The sequence below is a fragment of the Oncorhynchus kisutch genome, unplaced genomic scaffold (genome assembly GCF_002021735.2).
Source record: "Oncorhynchus kisutch isolate 150728-3 unplaced genomic scaffold, Okis_V2 Okis07a-Okis12b_hom, whole genome shotgun sequence".
NCBI classification, from domain to species: Eukaryota; Metazoa; Chordata; class Actinopteri; order Salmoniformes; family Salmonidae; genus Oncorhynchus; species Oncorhynchus kisutch.
Window position 1 is genome coordinate 14,712,180 of NW_022261984.1, and position 17,178 is coordinate 14,729,357.

The following is a 17,178-nucleotide window of genomic DNA, read 5'->3' on the forward strand; positions in this document are numbered from 1 at the left end:
ATAACTCTCCTCTATCATTCCCCAAGGTGACCCCAGACGTCAACGGTTGTTCCAGGAGGTCATAGTCATCGACTCGAGTCAAGATGACGTCATCACAGTGTCAGACAACACGGAGGAAGATGACGGGGTGTGTAGCTTGAAAGGTCAGAGGTTAAAGAAAGGACCCCTGCAGGCCTCGACGCCGGGACAACAGGTACGGCGACAGAATGTGTCTTCGGCTTGTTCCTAGTGGCCACGTTACGTGGTACCAAAAATCTTCATAGTGACTCCCCTCTGAGACAGTATTGATCTCTAGAAACACCAACCCCTTCTAGACAGTAACATAACGACTCCCCTCTGGGACAGTATTGATCTCTAGAAACACCAACCCCTTCTAGACAGTAACATAACGACTCCCCTCTGGGACAGTATTGATCTCTAGAAACACCAACCCCTTCTAGACAGTAACATAGCGACTCCCCCTGGGACAGTATTGATCTCTAGAAACACCAACCCCTTCTAGACAGTAACATAACGACTCCCCCCTGGGACAGTATTGATCTCTAGAAACACCAACCCCTTCTAGACAGTAACATAGTGACTCCCCTCTGGGACAGTATTGATCTCTAGAAACACCAACCCCTTCTAGACAGTAACATAGCGACTCCCCCTGGGACAGTATTGATCTCTAGAAACACCAACCCCTTCTAGACAGTAACATAACGACTCCCCCCTGGGACAGTATTGATCTCTAGAAACACCAACCCCTTCTAGACAGTAACATAGTGACTCCCCTCTGGGACAGTATTGATCTCTAGAAACACCAACCCCTTCTAGACAGTAACATAACGACTCCCCCCTGGGACAGTATTGATCTCTAGAAACACCAACCCCTTCTAGACAGTAACATAACGACTCCCCCCTGGGACAGTATTGATCTCTAGAAACACCAACCCCTTATAGACAGTAACATAATGACTCTGGGACAGTATTGATCTCTAGAAACACCAACCCCTTCTAGACAGTAACATAATGACTCCCCCCTGGGACAGTATTGATCTCTAGAAACACCAATCCCTTCTAGACAGTAACATAGTGACTCCCCTCTGGGACAGTATTGATCTCTAGAAACACCAACCCCTTCTAGACAGTAACATAACGACTCCCCCCTGGGACAGTATTGATCTCTAGAAACACCAACCCCTTCTAGACAGTAACATAACGACTCCCCCCTGGGACAGTATTGATCTCTAGAAACACCAACCCCTTATAGACAGTAACATAATGACTCTGGGACAGTATTGATCTCTAGAAACACCAACCCCTTCTAGACAGTAACATAATGACTCCCCCCTGGGACAGTATTGATCTCTAGAAACACCAATCCCTTCTAGACAGTAACATAGTGACTCCCATCTGGGACAGTATTGATCTCTAGAAACACCAACCCCTTCTAGACAGTAACATAATGACTCTGGGACAGTGTTGATCTCTAGAAACACCAACCCCTTCTAGACAGTAACATAACGACTCCCCCCTGGGACAGTATTGATCTCTAGAAACACCAACCCCTTCTAGACAGTAACATAACGACTCCCCTCTGGGACAGTATTGATCTCTAGAAACACCAACCCCTTCTAGAAAGTAACATAGCGACTCCCCCTGGGACAGTATTGATCTCTAGAAACACCAACCCCTTCTAGACAGTAACATAGTGACTCCCCTCTGGGACAGTATTGATCTCTAGAAACACCAACCCCTTCTAGACAGTAACATAGTGACTCCCCTCTGGGACAGTATTGATCTCTAGAAACACCAACCCCTTCTAGACAGTAACATAACGACTCCCCCCTGGGACAGTATTGATCTCTAGAAATACCAACCCCTTATAGACAGTAACGTAATGACTCTGGGACAGTATTGATCTCTAGAAACACCAACCCCTTCTAGACAGTAACATAATGACTCCCCCCTGGGACAGTATTGATCTCTAGAAACACCAACCCCTTCTAGACAGTAACACAATGACTCTGGGACAGTGTTGATCTCTAGAAACACCAACCCCTTCTAGACAGTAACATAATGACTCCCCCTGGGACAGTATTGATCTCTAGAAACACCAACCCCTTCTAGACAGTAACATAGCGACTCCCCCTGGGACAGTATTGATCTCTAGAAACACCAACCCCTTCTAGACAGTAACATAACGACTCCCCTCTGGGAGAGTATTGATCTCTAGAAACACCAACCCCTTCTAGACAGTAACATAGTGACTCCCCTCTGGGACAGTATTGATCTCTAGAAACACCAACCCCTTCTAGACAGTAACATAATGACTCTGGGACAGTATTGATCTCTAGAAACACCAACCCCTTCTAGACAGTAACATAACGACTCCCCCCTAGGACAGTATTGATCTCTAGAAACACCAACCCCTTCTAGACAGTAACATAGCGACTCCCCCTGGGACAGTATTGATCTCTAGAAACACCAACCCCTTCTAGAATCAGATCAGCTCTGAAAAAGATCTGATGTGATTGGTCAAAAGAGCAATTAAGTGGCGATATAAGAATTGGACTGCCTGTGTAAAGGCAGCCTAGGTGGCAGTACTCCAGACCCAGCTGCAGCATGGTCCACAACCAACTCCACGCTGGTTCTGATGAACTAGCCGTTAACAGTCATCAATGAATAATACCATTTATTATGTTGCCCCCCCCTTAGAGAAACCCCGCCCCAAAGAAGGGGAGCTCCAGTGTGGGCTCTGACTCGGTGGTGGTGTTGGACTCAGAATCCGGAGCGAAGTCTGGATCGGACTCTGACAGTCTGGAGAGCTGGATGATTCTAGGCAGTGGGAAACAAGATGGAGACCAGGGCATCATACTGAACCTGGAGGGAGAAGGAGACATTAAAGGTAGGGAGGGAGGGAGGGAGGGAGGGAGGAGACATTAAAGGTAGGGAGGAAACAAGATGGAGACCAGGGCATCATACTGAACCTGGAGGGAGAAGGAGACATTAAAGGGAGGGAGGGAGGGAGGGAGGGAGAAGGAGACATTAAAGGGAGGGAGGGAGGGAGGGAGGGAGGGAGGGAGGGAGGGAGGGAGGGAGGGAGGGAGGGAGGGAGGGAGGGAGGAGACATTAAAGGTAGGGAGGAAACAAGATGGAGACCAGGGCATCATACTGAACCTGGAGGGAGAAGGAGACATTAAAGGTAGGGAGGGGGGGAGGGAGGAGACATTAAAGGTAGGGAGGGAGGGAGGGAGGGAGGAGACATTAAAGGTAGGGAGGGAGGGAGGGAGAAGGAGACATTAAAGGGTGGGAGGGAGGGAGGAGACATTAAAGGTAGGGAGGGAGGGGGGGAGAAGGAGACATTAAAGGGTGGGAGGGAAGGAGGGAGGGAGGAGACATTAAAGGGAGGGAGGGAGGGAGGGAGGGAGAAGGAACATTAAAGGGAGGGTGGGAGGGAGAAGGAGACATTAAAGGGGGGGAGGAAGGGAGAAGGAGACATTAAAGGGAGGGTGTTGGTCGACAACATTCAGAACATCCCATCTACCTGTTAGTGTTGTGTTGGTCCAGAACATCCCATCTACCTGTTAGTGTTGTGTTGGTCCAGAACATCCCATCTACCTGTTAGTGTTGTGTTGGTCCAGAACATCCCATCTACCTGTTAGTGTTGTGTTGGTCCAGAACATCCCATCTACCTGTTGGTGTTGTGTTGGTCCAGAACATCCCATCTACCTGTTAGTGTTGTGTTGGTCCAGAACATCCCATCTACCTGTTAGTGTTGTGTTGACATGTGTGTGAGTGTGTGGAGAACTGGATTCTAATCAGCATGTACACACACACACACACTGCTCGTAACGCTAATGCCATAAACTAACAACAGATACACCAAGAGGGAGAGAGAGTAAAAATGTTCTCTGCAAATCTCTTCAGATCTACACATTAGCAAACCTACAACCTCAGCAACCTCTCTCTCTCTCTCTCTCTCTCTCTCTCTCTCTCTCTCTCTCTCTCTCTCTCTCTCTCATTCTCTCCCATTTTTTCTCTCCCATTCTCTCTCTCTCTCTCTCTCATTCTCTCTCCCATTTTTTCTCCCATTCTCTCTCTCCCCTCTCTCTCTCTCTCATTCTCTCTCTCTCATTCTCTCTCTCTCTCTCTCCCATTCGCTCTCTCTTTCTCTCTCTCTCCCATTCTCTCTCTCTCTCCCATTTTTTCTCCCATTCTCTCTCTCCCCTCTCTCTTTCTCTCTCTGTCTCTCCCATTCTCTCTCTCTCTCTCCCTCTCTTTCTCTTGTTCTCACTCTGTTACTCCCTCATTTGAATTTCCCTGGGCTGAAGTTTCTGCAAGAGTGCCCCTGCACACACACCACACACACACACACACACACACACACACACACACACACACACACCAGGGGAAGGGAGAGGTTCAAGAGCTGGTATGGGGCTCTGTGTTTGGGCTGATCCTACCCCCACCCCCTGTGATCTCTGGAGCTTGACCTCATGTCTGCACATGGGGGTCACGGGGGGAGTGTGGGGGGGGGGGGGGCTGTAGCTACGTTTTGGGAGTGGAAAGGCAACAGGAAAGGGGCGGGGTCTGAATAGACAGGCTAGCCACAGGAAAGGGGGCGGTGTCTGAATATAGACAGGCTAGCCACAGGAAAGGGGGCGGGGTCTGAATATAGACAGGCTAGCCACAGGAAAGGGGGCGGGGTCTGAATATAGACAGGCTAGCCACAGGAAAGGGGGCGGGGTCTGAATATAGACCGGCTAGCCAGAGGAAAGGGGCGGGGTCTGAATATAGACAGGCTAGCCAGAGGAAAGGGGGCGGGGTCTGAATATAGACTGGCTAGCCACAGGAAAGGGGGCGGGGTCTGAATATAGACTGGCTAGCCACAGGAAAGGGGGCGGGGTCTGAATATAGACAGGCTAGTCAGAGGAAAGGGGCGGGGTCTGAATATAGACAGGCTAGCCAGGGGAAAGGGGGCGGGGTCTGAATATAGACCGGCTAGCCACAGGAAAGGGGGCGGGGTCTGAATATAGACCGGCTAGCCACAGGAAAGGGGGGCGGGGTCTGAATATAGACAGGCTAGCCAGAGGAAAGGGGGCGGGGTCTGAATATAGACAGGCTAGCCAGAGGAAAGGGGGCGGGGTCTGAATATAGACAGGCTAGCCAGAGGAAAGGGGGCGGGGTCTGAATATAGACAGGCTAGTCAGAGGAAAGGGGCGGGGTCTGAATATAGACAGGCTAGCCAGAGGAAAGGGGGCGGGGTCTGAATATAGACCTGCTAGCCACAGGAAAGGGGGCGGTGTCTGAATATAGACAGGCTAGCCAGATGAAAGGGGGCGGGGGTCTGAATATAGACAGGCTAGCCACAGGAAAGGGGGTGGGGTCTGAATATAGACAGGCTAGCCAGAGGAAAGGGGGCGGGGTCTGAATATAGACAGGCTAGCCAGAGGAAAGGGGGCGGGGTCTGAATATAGACAGGCTAGCCAGAGGAAAGGGGGCGGGGTCTGAATATAGACAGGCTAGCCACAGGAAAGGGGGCGGGGTCTGAATATAGACAGGCTAGCCACAGGAAAGGGGGCGGGGTCTGAATATAGACAGGCTAGCCACAGGAAAGGGGGCGGGGTCTGAATATAGACAGGCTAGCCACAGGAAAGGGGGCGGGGTCTGAATATAGACCGGCTAGCCAGAGGAAAGGGGGCGGGGTCTGAATATAGACCGGCTAGCCACAGGAAAGGGGGCGGGGTCTGAATATAGACCGGCTAGCCACAGGAAAGGGGGCGGGGTCTGAATATAGACAGGCTAGCCAGAGGATAGGGGGCGGGGTCTGAATATAGACAGGCTAGCCAGAGGAAAGGGGGCGGGGTCTCCACAGTGAGTATAGTGAAGGGTGATTTAGTGTTTTTTTGCTGTGAAGAGGGGGGGGGCGGGGGTAGGTGGGGGTAGGGGGGAGGCGGCGGAGGGGTAAGGGGGGAGGAGGTGAAGGTGGAGAGGGGGGAGGAGGTGGAGGGGTAAGGGGGAGGAGGTGGAGGGGTAAGGGGGAGGAGGTGGAGGGGTAAGGGGGAGGTGGTGGAGGGGGGAGGTGGAGGGGTAAGGGGGAGGAGGTGGAGGGGTAAGGGGGAGGAGGTGGAGGGGTAAGGGGGAGGAGGTGGAGGGGTAAGGGGGAGGTGGAGGGGTAAGGGGGAGACTGGGTAAGGGGGGAGGAGGTGGAGATGAAAAGGCCCAGTCGCTTCAGTATTCTATTTGTACTCAGAGTCCGACGAAGGACGAACTTCTCATTGTCTCACACACACACACACACACACACACACACACACACACACACACACACACACACACACACACCCCAATCGGAGAACCCGGGTGTGTCTGTCTCTTCCAGCAGCAGCCAGATGGAACCGGATAATTCAAAACCCAGCAGTCACTGGGGGGGTTCAGACTCTCTCCTTTTCTCTCTTCTATTCTCCCTCCTCTTTCTCTCACCCTCTTGTTGTCCCCTTGGTCTTGGTCCTGTGCACACCAAACTTTGTTTGAGGCTTAAAGGCCGCGTCTGTCGGGGTGGGCGAGCGGATCTGTGTCTCGTCTTCCTGCGAGCATTTGGGGGGGAAAATGTTTCTCTTCACTCACTTACAGGGGCGAAAGGTAAGACATCTTCTCTCTCCTCTGGTTCTCTGGTAGTAGTAGAGGCCTAGTTTGGACCATGGCAGGGTGTTGGGTCCTCTCCTCTGGTTCTCTGGTAGTAGTAGGGACTAGAGGCCTAGTTTGGACCATGGCAGGGTGTTGGGTCCTCTCCTCTCTCCTCTGGTAGTAGTAGGGACTAGAGGCCTAGTTTGGACCACGGCAGGGTGTTGGGTCCTCTCCTCTGGTTCTCTGGTAGTAGTAGGGACTAGAGGCCTAGTTTGGACCATGGCAGGGTGTTGGGTCCTCTCCCTCTGGTTCTCTGGTAGTAGTAGGGACTAGAGGCCTAGTTTGGACCCCGGCAGGGTGTTGGGTCCTCTCCTCTGGTTCTCTGGTAGTAGTAGGGGCTAGAGGCCTAGTTTGGACCCCGGCAGGGTGTTGGGTCCTCACCTCTGGTTCTCTGGTAGTAGTAGGGGCTAGAGGCCTAGTTTGGACCCCGGCAGGGTGTTGGGTCCTCTCCTCTCTCCTCTGGTTCTCAGGTAGTAGTAGGGGCTAGAGGCCTAGTTTGGACCCCAGCAGGGTGTTGGGTCCTCTCCTCTGGTTCTCTGGTAGTAGTAGGGGCTAGAGGTCTAGTTTGGACCCCGGGCAGGGTGTTGGGTCCTCTCCTCTGGTTCTCTGGTAGTAGTAGGGGCTAGAGGCCTAGTTTGGACCCCGGCAGGGTGTTGGGTCCTCTCCTCTGGTTCTCTGGTAGTAGTAGGGGCTAGAGGCCTAGTTTGGACCCCGGCAGGGTGTTGGGTCCTGGGCTTCCCTTTTTCTACACCCAGGTTTCACTTATCCCTTTCTATCTTTTCATCCCTGTTTTCTCTCTCTCTCTCGTTCCCTCTCTTTTACCTGGTTTTAATCCAACCACCTCCTATTCTCCCCAGCAGAAATGGAACCTGCTTCTCTGGTAGTAGTAGGGGCTAGAGGCCTGCTTCTCTGGTAGTAGTAGGGGCTAGAGGCCTGCTTCTCTGGTAGTAGTAGGCTAGGGTCTTGGTAGTATAGGGGCTAGGGAGGCCTTGCTTTCTCTGGTAGTAGTAGGGGCTAGAGGCCTGCTTCTCTGGTAGTAGTAGGGGGCTAGAGGGCCTGCTTCTCTGGTAGTAGTAGGGGCTAGAGGCCTGCTTTCTCTGGTAGTAGTAGGGGCTAGAGGCCTGCTTCTCTGGTAGTAGTAGGGGCTAGAGGCCTGCTTCTCTGGTAGTAGTAGGGGGCTAGAGGCCTGCTTCTCTGGTAGTAGTAGGGCTAGAGGCCTGCTTCTCTGGTAGTAGTAGGGGCTAGAGGCCTGCTTCTCTGGTAGTAGTAGGGGCTAGAGGCCTGCTTTTCTGGTAGTAGTAGGGGCTAGAGGCCTGCTTCTCTGGTAGTAGTAGGGGCTAGAGGGCCTGCTTCTCTGGTAGTAGTAGGGGCTAGAGGCCTGCTTCTCTGGTAGTAGTAGGGGCTAGAGGCCTGCTTCTCTGGTAGTAGTAGGGGTAGAGGCCTGCTCTCTGGTAGTAGTAGGGGCTAGAGGCCGCTTCTCTGGTAGTAGTAGGGGCTAGAGGCTGCTTCTCTGGTAGTAGTAGGGGCTAGAGGCCTGCTTCTCTGGTAGTAGTAGGGGCTAGAGGCCTGCTTCTCTGGTAGTAGTAGGGGCTAGAGGCCTGCTTCTCTGGTAGTAGTAGGGGCTAGAGGCCTGCTTCTCTGGTAGTAGTAGGGGCTAGAGGCCTGCTTCTCTGGTAGTAGTAGGGGCTAGAGGCCTGCTTCTCTGGTAGTAGTAGTATAGTAGGGGCTAGAGGCCTGCTTCTCTGGTAGTAGTAGGGGCTAGAGGCCTGCTTCTCTGGTAGTAGTAGGGGGCTAGAGGCCTGCTTTTCTGGTAGTAGTAGGGGCTAGAGGCCTGCTTCTCTGGTAGTAGTAGGGGCTAGAGGCCTGCTTCTCTGGTAGTAGTAGGGGCTAGAGGCCTGCTTCTCTGGTAGTAGTAGGGGCTAGAGGCCTGCTTCTCTGGTAGTAGTAGGGGCTAGAGGCCTGCTTCTCTGGTAGTAGTAGGGGCTAGAGGCCTGCTTCTCTGGTAGTAGTAGGGGCTAGAGGCCTGCTTCTCTGGTAGTAGTAGGGGCTAGAGGCCTGCTTCTCTGGTAGTAGTAGGGGCTAGAGGCCTGCTTCTCTGGTAGTAGTAGGGGCTAGAGGCCTGCTTCTCTGGTAGTAGTAGGGGCTAGAGGCCTGCTTCTCTGGTAGTAGTAGGGGCTAGAGGCCTGCTTCTCTGGTAGTAGTAGGGGCTAGAGGCCTGCTTCTCTGGTAGTAGTAGGGGCTAGAGGCCTGCTTTCTCTGGTAGTAGTAGAGGGCTAGAGGCCTGCTTCTCTGGTAGTAGTAGGGGCTAGAGGCCTGCTTCTCTGGTAGTAGTAGGGGCTAGAGGCCTGCTTCTCTGGTAGTAGTAGGGGCTAGAGGCCTGCTTCTCTGGTAGTAGTAGGGGCTAGAGGCCTGCTTCTCTGGTAGTAGTAGGGGCTAGAGGCCTGCTTCTCTGGTGTAGTAGGGGCTAGAGGCCTGCTTCTCTGGTAGTAGTAGGGGCTAGAGGCCTGCTTCTCTGGTAGTAGTAGGGGCTAGAGGCCTGCTTCTCTGGTAGTAGTAGGGGCTAGAGTCCTGCTTTCTCTGGTAGTAGTAGGGGCTAGAGGCCTGCTTCTCTGGTAGTAGTAGGGGCTAGAGGCCTGCTTCTCTGGTAGTAGTAGGGGCTAGAGGCCTGCTTCTCTGGTAGTAGTAGGGGCTAGAGGCCTGCTTCTCTGGTAGTAGTAGGGGCTAGAGGCCTGCTTCTCTGGTAGTAGTAGGGGCTAGAGGCCTGCTTCTCTGGTAGTAGTAGGGCTAGAGGCCTGCTTCTCTGGTAGTAGTAGGGGCTAGAGGCCTGCTTCTCTGGTAGTAGTAGGGGCTAGAGGCCTGCTTCTCTGGTAGTAGTAGGGGCTAGAGGCCTGCTTCTCTGGTAGTAGTAGGGGCTAGAGGCCTGGCTCTCTGTAGTAGTAGGGGCTAGAGGCCTGCTTCTCTGGTAGTAGTAGGGCTAGAGGCCTGCTTCTCTGGTAGTAGTAGGGGCTAGAGGCTGCTTCTCTGGTAGTAGTAGGGCTAGAGGCTGCTTCTCTGGTAGTAGTAGGGGCTAGAGGCCTGCTTCTCTGGTAGTAGTAGGGGCTAGAGGCCCTGCTTCTCTGGTAGTAGTAGGGCTAGAGGCCTGCTTCTCTGGTTAGTAGTAGGGCTAGAGGCTGCTTCTCTGGTTAAGTAGTAGGGGCTAGAGGCCTGCTTCTCTGGTAGTAGTAGGGGCTAGAGTCCTGCTTCTCTGGTAGTAGTAGGGGCTAGAGGCCTGCTTCTCTGGTTAGTAGTAGGGCCTAGAGGCCTGCTTCTCTGGTAGTAGTAGGGGCTAGAGGCCTGCTTCTCTGGTAGTAGTAGGGGGCTAGAGGCCCTGCTTCTCTGGTAGTAGTAGGGGCTAGAGGCTGCCTTCTCTGGTAGTAGTAGGGGCTAGAGGCCTGCTTCTTCTGGTAGTAGTAGGGGCTAGAGGCCTGCTTCCTAACTGTCATTTGACTGGAAACACTCACTAGCAAGGGTTTGTCAGACTGTGTGTGTGTGTGTGTGTTGGGCTTTGGATTGGTGTGAAGAGATCAGGATAGGGGACGTGGTTGGTAGTGTGTGTGTGTTTATGGAGGGGGGGGGGGGGTTGCTATGTCTGGAAGCTTAGGTAGGGGGCTTTGTATGTGTGTGTGGGAGGTTAGGTGCAGGGAGGAGGGTGTGTGTGTGTGGGGGGCGGTTAGGTGCAGGGAGGAGGCGTTTGTGTGTGTGTGGGGGGGCGGTTAGGTGCAGGGAGGAGGCGTGTGTGGGGGGGGGGCGGTTAGGTAGTGCAGGGAGGAGGCGTGTGTGGTGTGTGGGCGGTTAGGTGCAGGGAGGAGGCGTGTGTGTGTGGGGGGGCGGTTAGGTGCAGGGAGGAGGCGTGTGTTGTGTGGGGGGGGGGGCGGTTAGGTGCAGGGAGGAGGCGTGTGTGTCTGTGGGGGGGGTGGGTGGTTAGGTGCAGGGAGGAGGCGTGTGTGTCTGTGGGGGGGGGCGGTTAGGTGCAGGGAGGAGGCGTGTGTGTCTGTGTGCGCGGGGTGCCTGTTTAAACACACTGTGTGGTAGTATGGGTAGGGAGAGTTCCACCTCGTGTGGCCCTGGGTGACACAGATAACAGAGGATCCTCACAACAGGAAGATATTTATTTCATATCGAATCAAAGAGGAAAATTATCTGGCATTTCAGATTGGAGTTTATATCATTTTATTATAATTATCTTCATTTTGTTATAATATTTAATTAATATTTAATATAATATTTCCCATGACAGACTTGGTTTGACATTTAATAAATAAAAACATTTTTTTTATGTTTTAAACAGAATCAAGTGTTGGTTTGAAATAAGAATGTTTAACTAAATATTTTTTAAATTCTATTTTTTTAAATCAGCGTTTTAAATGTAATAAAAACCCACACAGAGTTTGTCTCCTTTATCAACTAATCACTCGTTTTGGACACGTCAAAAGGCATCGTTGTCAGTCTACAGACCCATTAAACCCCCCCATTAAACCCATTAACCCCCCCCCCCCCATTCAACCCATTAACCCCCCCCCATTAAACCCATTAACCCCCACATTAAACCCATTAACCCCCCCATTAACCCCCACATTAAACCCCATTAAACCCCCCATTAAACCCATTAACCCCCCCCCCCCCCATTAAACCCCCCATTGGACACGTCAAAAGGCATCGTTGTCAGTCTACAGACCCATTAAACCCCCCCATTAAACCCATTAACCCCCCCCCCCCATTCAACCCATTAACCCCCCCCCATTAAACCCATTAACCCCCACATTAACCCCCACATTAAACCCCATTAAACCCCCCATTAAACCCATTAACCCCCCCCCCCCCCCATTAAACCCCACCATTAAACCCCCCATCAGAAATATTGACGATCCCAAAGAGAGTCCTTCACCGTATCGACAGACTGCGGGGGGGGGGGGTCAAAAAAATAGTATTTCTTCAGAGCGTTGATTACCGAGCAAGATACATTTACATTTATTACAGACATCCGCCTGCCCACACACATGATATATCAGTGCTTATCTGCTTCTTTTAAAAGATTCACCGTGGAAATGTAATTGTTTAAAAAAAAAAATTAAATTGATTTAATTGATTTAATTTAACTGTTGTTCAAGCTCTTTCATTTAACAAGCTGTTTTGTCTAATAATCTACTACAATGTTACTTCGTTTATTTCGTTTTTTCGTTTATCCACTGTTTAGTTTTGTAGTTTGATATTTATACCGAACAAAAAATATATCAATGAAACACGCAACAATTTTAATCGATTTTTACAGAGTTACAGTTTCATAGAAGGAAAGAAGTTTAAATTGAAATAAATGTATGAATTAGGTTGTAATCTATGGATTTCACATGACTGGGAATACAGATATGAATCTGTTGGTCACAGATACCTTAACAAAAAAAATAGGCCTCACAATGAGCCTCAGGATCTCGTCACGGGTATCTCTGTGCATTCAAATTGCCATCGATAAAATGCAATTGTGTTCGTTGTCCGTAGTTTACGCCTGCCCCCATACCATAACTCCACCTCCACCGTGGGGCCCTCTGTTCACAACGTTGACATCAACAAACACCATAACCCCACCTCCACCGTGGGGCCCTCTGTTCACAACGTTGACATCAACAAACACCATAACTCCACCTCCACCGTGGGGCCCTCTGTTCACAACGTTGACATCAACAAACACCATAACCCCACCTCCACCGTGGGGCCCTCTGTTCACAACGTTGACATCAACAAACACCATAACTCCACCTCCACCGTGGGGCCCTCTGTTCACAACGTTGACATCAGCAAACACCACACCATAACTCCACCTCCACCGTGGGGCCCCCTGTTCACAACGATGACATCACCATAACCCCACCTCCACCGTGGGGCCCTCTGTTCAGCAAATCACTCGCCCACATACGATGCCAAACCAGTGATGAGCGGTTGTGAGGCCAGTGGGACATACTGGCAAATTCTCTAAAACAACGTTTGGAGTCGGCTTATGGTAGAGAAATGAACATTCAATTTTCCGAGGCAACAGCTTGACATTCCTGTCAAGTCAGCATACCAATTTCAATGCTCCCACAAAACACGAGACATCTGTGGCAATTGTGTGTTGTGTGACAAAACTGCAAATGTTTTAGAGTGGCCTTTTATTGTCCCCCCCCCAGCACAAGGTGCACCTGTGTAATGTCCATGATGTTTAAATCGGCTTCTTGATATGCCACACCTGTCAGGTGGATCGATTTGATCTGGGCGAAGGAGAAATGTTCACTAACAAGGATGTCAACAAATGTCTGCAATAATAATCAGAATATTAATAAATTCTATTTTAATATTATATAATTATATTACATATGACTAGTAACAGAGTAATAAGCCTTTTTGTGCGTATGTTAATTTTCTGGGATCTTTTTATTTCACTTTACATGTTGCGTTTCTATATTTTTGTTTATTGACGTTTTTTTTAAAAATCAACGGTTTAGTTTTTGTAGTTCTGTGTGTTTTCTGTTGTCTGTCTTCAGTCACCTCTGTAGTGGTAGAACTAACACGTTGTATAGTGGTTGAACTGATACTCTGTGTGTGTGTGTGTGGGAACAATAGTAGTGTGTGTGTGGGAACAATAGTAGTGTTTGTGTGTGTGTGTGGGAACAGTAGTAGTGTGTGTGGGGACAGTAGTAGTGTGTGTGTGTGTGTGGGGACAGTAGTAGTGTGTGTGTGTGTGTGTGGGGACAGTAGTAGTGTGTGTGGGGACAGTAGTAGTGTGTGTGTGTGTGTGTGGGGGGACAGTAGTAGTGTGTGTGGGGACAGTAGTAGTGTGTGTGTGTGTGTGTGTGTGTGTGTGTGGGAACAGTAGTAGTGTGTGTGTGTGTGTGTGTGTGTGTGTGGGGACAGTAGTAGTGTGTGTATGTGTGTGTCGGGGCCAGAGGAAGCTGTTCTTCAGGGTTAGATAAACACTCCTCCTGTCTATGAATACTCTGAATATGGAAATGTTCTTTATTTTTACACTTCTCGGAACATCTGTGTGTGGGAACAATAGTAGTGTGTGTGTGGGAACAATAGTAGTGTGTGTGTGTGTGTGGGAACAATAGTAGTGTGTGTGTGGGAACAATAGTAGTGTGTGTGTGGGAACAATAGTAGTGTGTGTGTGTGTGGGAACAATAGTAGTGTGTGTGTGTGTGGGAACAATAGTAGTGTGTGTGTGGGAACAATAGTAGTGTGTGTGTGGGAACAATAGTAGTGTGTGTGTGGGAACAATAGTAGTGTGTGTGTGTGTGTGTGTGTGTGTGGGAACAATAGTAGTGTGTGTGTGTGTGTGTGGGAACAATAGTAGTGTGTGTGTGTGTGTGTAGAAGTGTGTGTGTGTGTGTGTGTGTGAATAGTGTGTGTTGTGTGTGTGGGGAACAATAGTATGTGTGTGTGTTGTGTGTGTGGGAACAATAGTAATGTGTGTGTGTGTGTGTGTGGGAACAATAGTAAATGTGTGTGTGTGTGTGGGAACAATATAATGTGTGTGTGTGTGTGTGGGAACAATAGTAATGTGTGTGTGTGTGGGGAACAATAGTAAGTGTGTGTGGGAACCAATAGTATGTGTGTGTGTGGAACAATAGTAATGTGTGTGTGTGTTGTGTGTGGGAACAATAGTAATGTGTGTGTGTGTGTGGGAACAATAGTAATGTGTGTGTGTGTGGAACAATAGTAATGTGTGTGTGTGTGGGAACAATAGTAGCGTGTGTGTGTGTGTGTGATGTGTGGGAACAATAGTAGTGTGTGTGTGTGTGTGTGTGTGTGTGTGGGAACAATAGTAGCGTGTGTGTAGTGTGTGGGAACAATAGTAGCGTGTGTGTGTGTGTGTGTGTGTGTGGGAACAATAGTAGCGTGTGTGTGTGTGTGTGTGTGGGAACAATAGTAGCGTGTGTGTGTGTGTGTGGGAACAATAGTAGTGTGTGTGTGTGGGGGGGGGGGGCAGTAGTAGTAGTAGTGTGTGTGTGTGGACAGTAATTGTGTGTGTGTGGGGAGAGTTGTAGTGTGTGTGGAAAGTAGTAGTGTGTGTGTGTGTGGTGGACAGTAGTAGTAGTAGTGTGTGTGTGTGGGGGGTGGTGGGCAGTAGTAGTGTGTGTGTGTGGGGGGGGCAGTAGTAGTAGTGTGTGTGTGTGTGTGTGGAAAGTAGTAGTAGTGTGTGTGTGTGTGTGTGGAAAGTAGTAGTAGTAGTGTGTGTGTGTGTGTGTGTGTGTGTGGAAAGTAGTAGTAGTGTGTGTGTGTGGACAGTAGTAGTAGTAGTGTGTGTGGGGGGTGGGCAGTAGTAGTGTGTGTGTGTGGGGGGGGGGCAATAGTAGTGTGTGTGGGAGCAGTAGTAGTGTGTGTGTGTGGGGGGGGCAGTAGTAGTGTGGGGGGGGGGGGGGCAGTAGTAGTGTGTGTGTGTGGGTTGGGGGGGGGGGGCAGTAGTAGTGTGTGTGTGGACAGTAGTAGTAGTAGTGTGTGTGTGTGGGGGGGAACAGTAGTAGTGAGTGTGTGTGTGGGGGGGAACAGTAGTAGTGTGTGTGTGTGTGCGTGGACAGTAGTAGTAGTGTGTGTGGGGGGGTGGCAGTAGTAGTGTGTGTGTGGACAGTAGTAGTGTGTGGGGGGGGGGCAGTAGTAGTGTGTGTGGACAGTAGTAGTGTGTGGGGGGGGGGGGGGGGCAGTAGTAGTGTGTGTGTGTGTGTGTGTGTGTGGACAGTAGTAGTGTGTGTGTGGGTGGACAGTAGTAGTGTGTGTCTGGGTGGACAGTAGTAGTGTGTGTGTGGGTGGACAGTAGTAGTGTGTGTGTGGGTGGACAGTAGTAGTGTGTGTGTGTGGACAGTAGTAGTGTGTGTGGGGGGGCAGTAGTAGTGTGTGTGTGGGTGGACAGTAGTAGTGTGTGTCTGGGTGGACAGTAGTAGTGTGTGTGGTGGGTGGACAGTAGTAGTGTGTGTGTGTGGACAGTAGTGTGTGTGTGGGGGGGCAGTAGTAGTGTGTGTGTGGGTGGACATAGTAGTGTGTGGGGGGGCAGTAGTAGTGTGTGTGTGTGTGTGTGTGGACAGTAGTAGTGTGTGTGTGGGTGGACAGTAGTAGTGTGTGTGTGGGTGGACAGTAGTAGTGTGTGTGTGGGTGGACAGTAGTAGTGTGTGTGTGGGTGGACAGTAGTAGTGTGTGTGTGGAGTGGACAGTAAGTAGTGTGTGTGTGGGTGGACAGTAGTAGTGTGTGTGTGTGTGTGTGGACAGTAGTAGTGTGTGTCTGGGTGGACAGTAGTAGTGTGGTGTGTGTGTGTGGACAGTAGTAGTGTGTGTGTGGGTGGACAGTAGTAGTGTGGTGTGTGTGTGGACAGTAGTAGTGTGTGTGTGGGTGGAAGTAGTAGTGTGTGTGTGTGGACAGTAGTAGTGTGTGTCTGGGTGGACAGTAGTAGTGTGTGTGTGTGTGTGGACAGTAGTAGTGTGTGTGGTGTGGACAGTAGTAGTGTGTGTGTGGGTGGACAGTAGTAGTGTGTGTGTGTGTGGACAGTAGTAGTGTGTGTGTGTGGACAGTAGTAGTGTGTGTGTGTGTGGGTGGACAGTAGTAGTGTGTGTGGACAGTAGTAGTGTGTGTGTGTGAACAGTAGTAGTGTGTGTGTGTGTGTGTGTGTGTGTGGGAGCAGTAGTAGTGTGTGTGTGTGTGGGGGGGAACAGTAGTAGTGTGTGTGTGGGGGGGACATTAGTAGTGTGTGTGTGTGGGGGGGGAACAGTAGTAGTGTGTGTGTGTGTGTGTGGGGGGGAACAGTAGTAGTGTGTGTGTGTGTGGGGGGAGCAGTAGTAGTGTGTGTGTGTGTGTGTGTGTGTGTGTGTGTGTGTGTGTGTGTGTGTGTGTGTGTGTGTGAAACAGTAGTAGTGTGTGTGTGGTGTGTGTGGACAGTAGTAGTGTGTGTGTGTGGACCGTAGTAGTGTGTGTGTTTGTGGGAGGCAGTAGTAGTGTGTGTGTGGGGGGGAGCAGTAGTAGTGTGTGTGTGTGTGTGTGTGTGTGTGTGTGAACAGTAGTAGTGTGTGTGTGTGTGGACAGTAGTATGTGTGTGTGTGTGGACAGTAGTAGTGTGTGTGTGTGGACAGTAGTAGTGTGTGTGTGGGAGCAGTAGTAGTGTGTGTGTTTGTGGGAGCAGTAGTAGTGTGTGTGTGTGTGGGAGCAAGTAGTAGTGTGTGTGTTTGTGGGAGCAGTAGTAGTGGTGTGTGTGTGTGTGGACAGTCGTAGTTGTGTGTGTGGTGGTGGACAGTAGGTGTAGTGTGTGGGAGCAGTAGTAGTGTGGTGTGTTTGTGGGAGCAGTAGTAGTGTGTGTGTTTGTGGGAGCAGTGCATAGTAGTTGTGTTGTATGTTGTGTGGAGCAGTAGTTAGTGTGTGTGTGGGAGGCAGTCAGTAGTGTGTGTGTTTGTGGGAGCAGTAGTAGTGTGTGTTTTGTGGGAGCAGTAGTAGTGTGTGTGTGTTGTGGGAGCAGTAGT

The 17,178-nt window shown here is 50.7% G+C and overlaps 1 protein-coding gene across 6 annotated transcripts in view; it reads left to right on the top strand.

Moving 5' to 3' along the window:
• zcchc7 (zinc finger, CCHC domain containing 7) overlaps positions 1-17,178 on the top strand; it is a 122,488-nt gene that overhangs the window by 26,562 nt on the left and 78,748 nt on the right. For all 6 annotated transcript variants that reach the window (XR_004206932.1, XR_004206931.1, XR_004206934.1 and 3 more), the window contains exons 3-4: positions 27-193; positions 2,701-2,890. Coding sequence is in view for 1 of the 6 variants with exons in the window: in XM_031814830.1 (XP_031670690.1) it covers positions 27-193; positions 2,701-2,890 (357 nt within the window). In the remaining 5 variants the exon portion in view is untranslated. The remainder of the gene's footprint in view (positions 1-26; positions 194-2,700; positions 2,891-17,178) is intronic.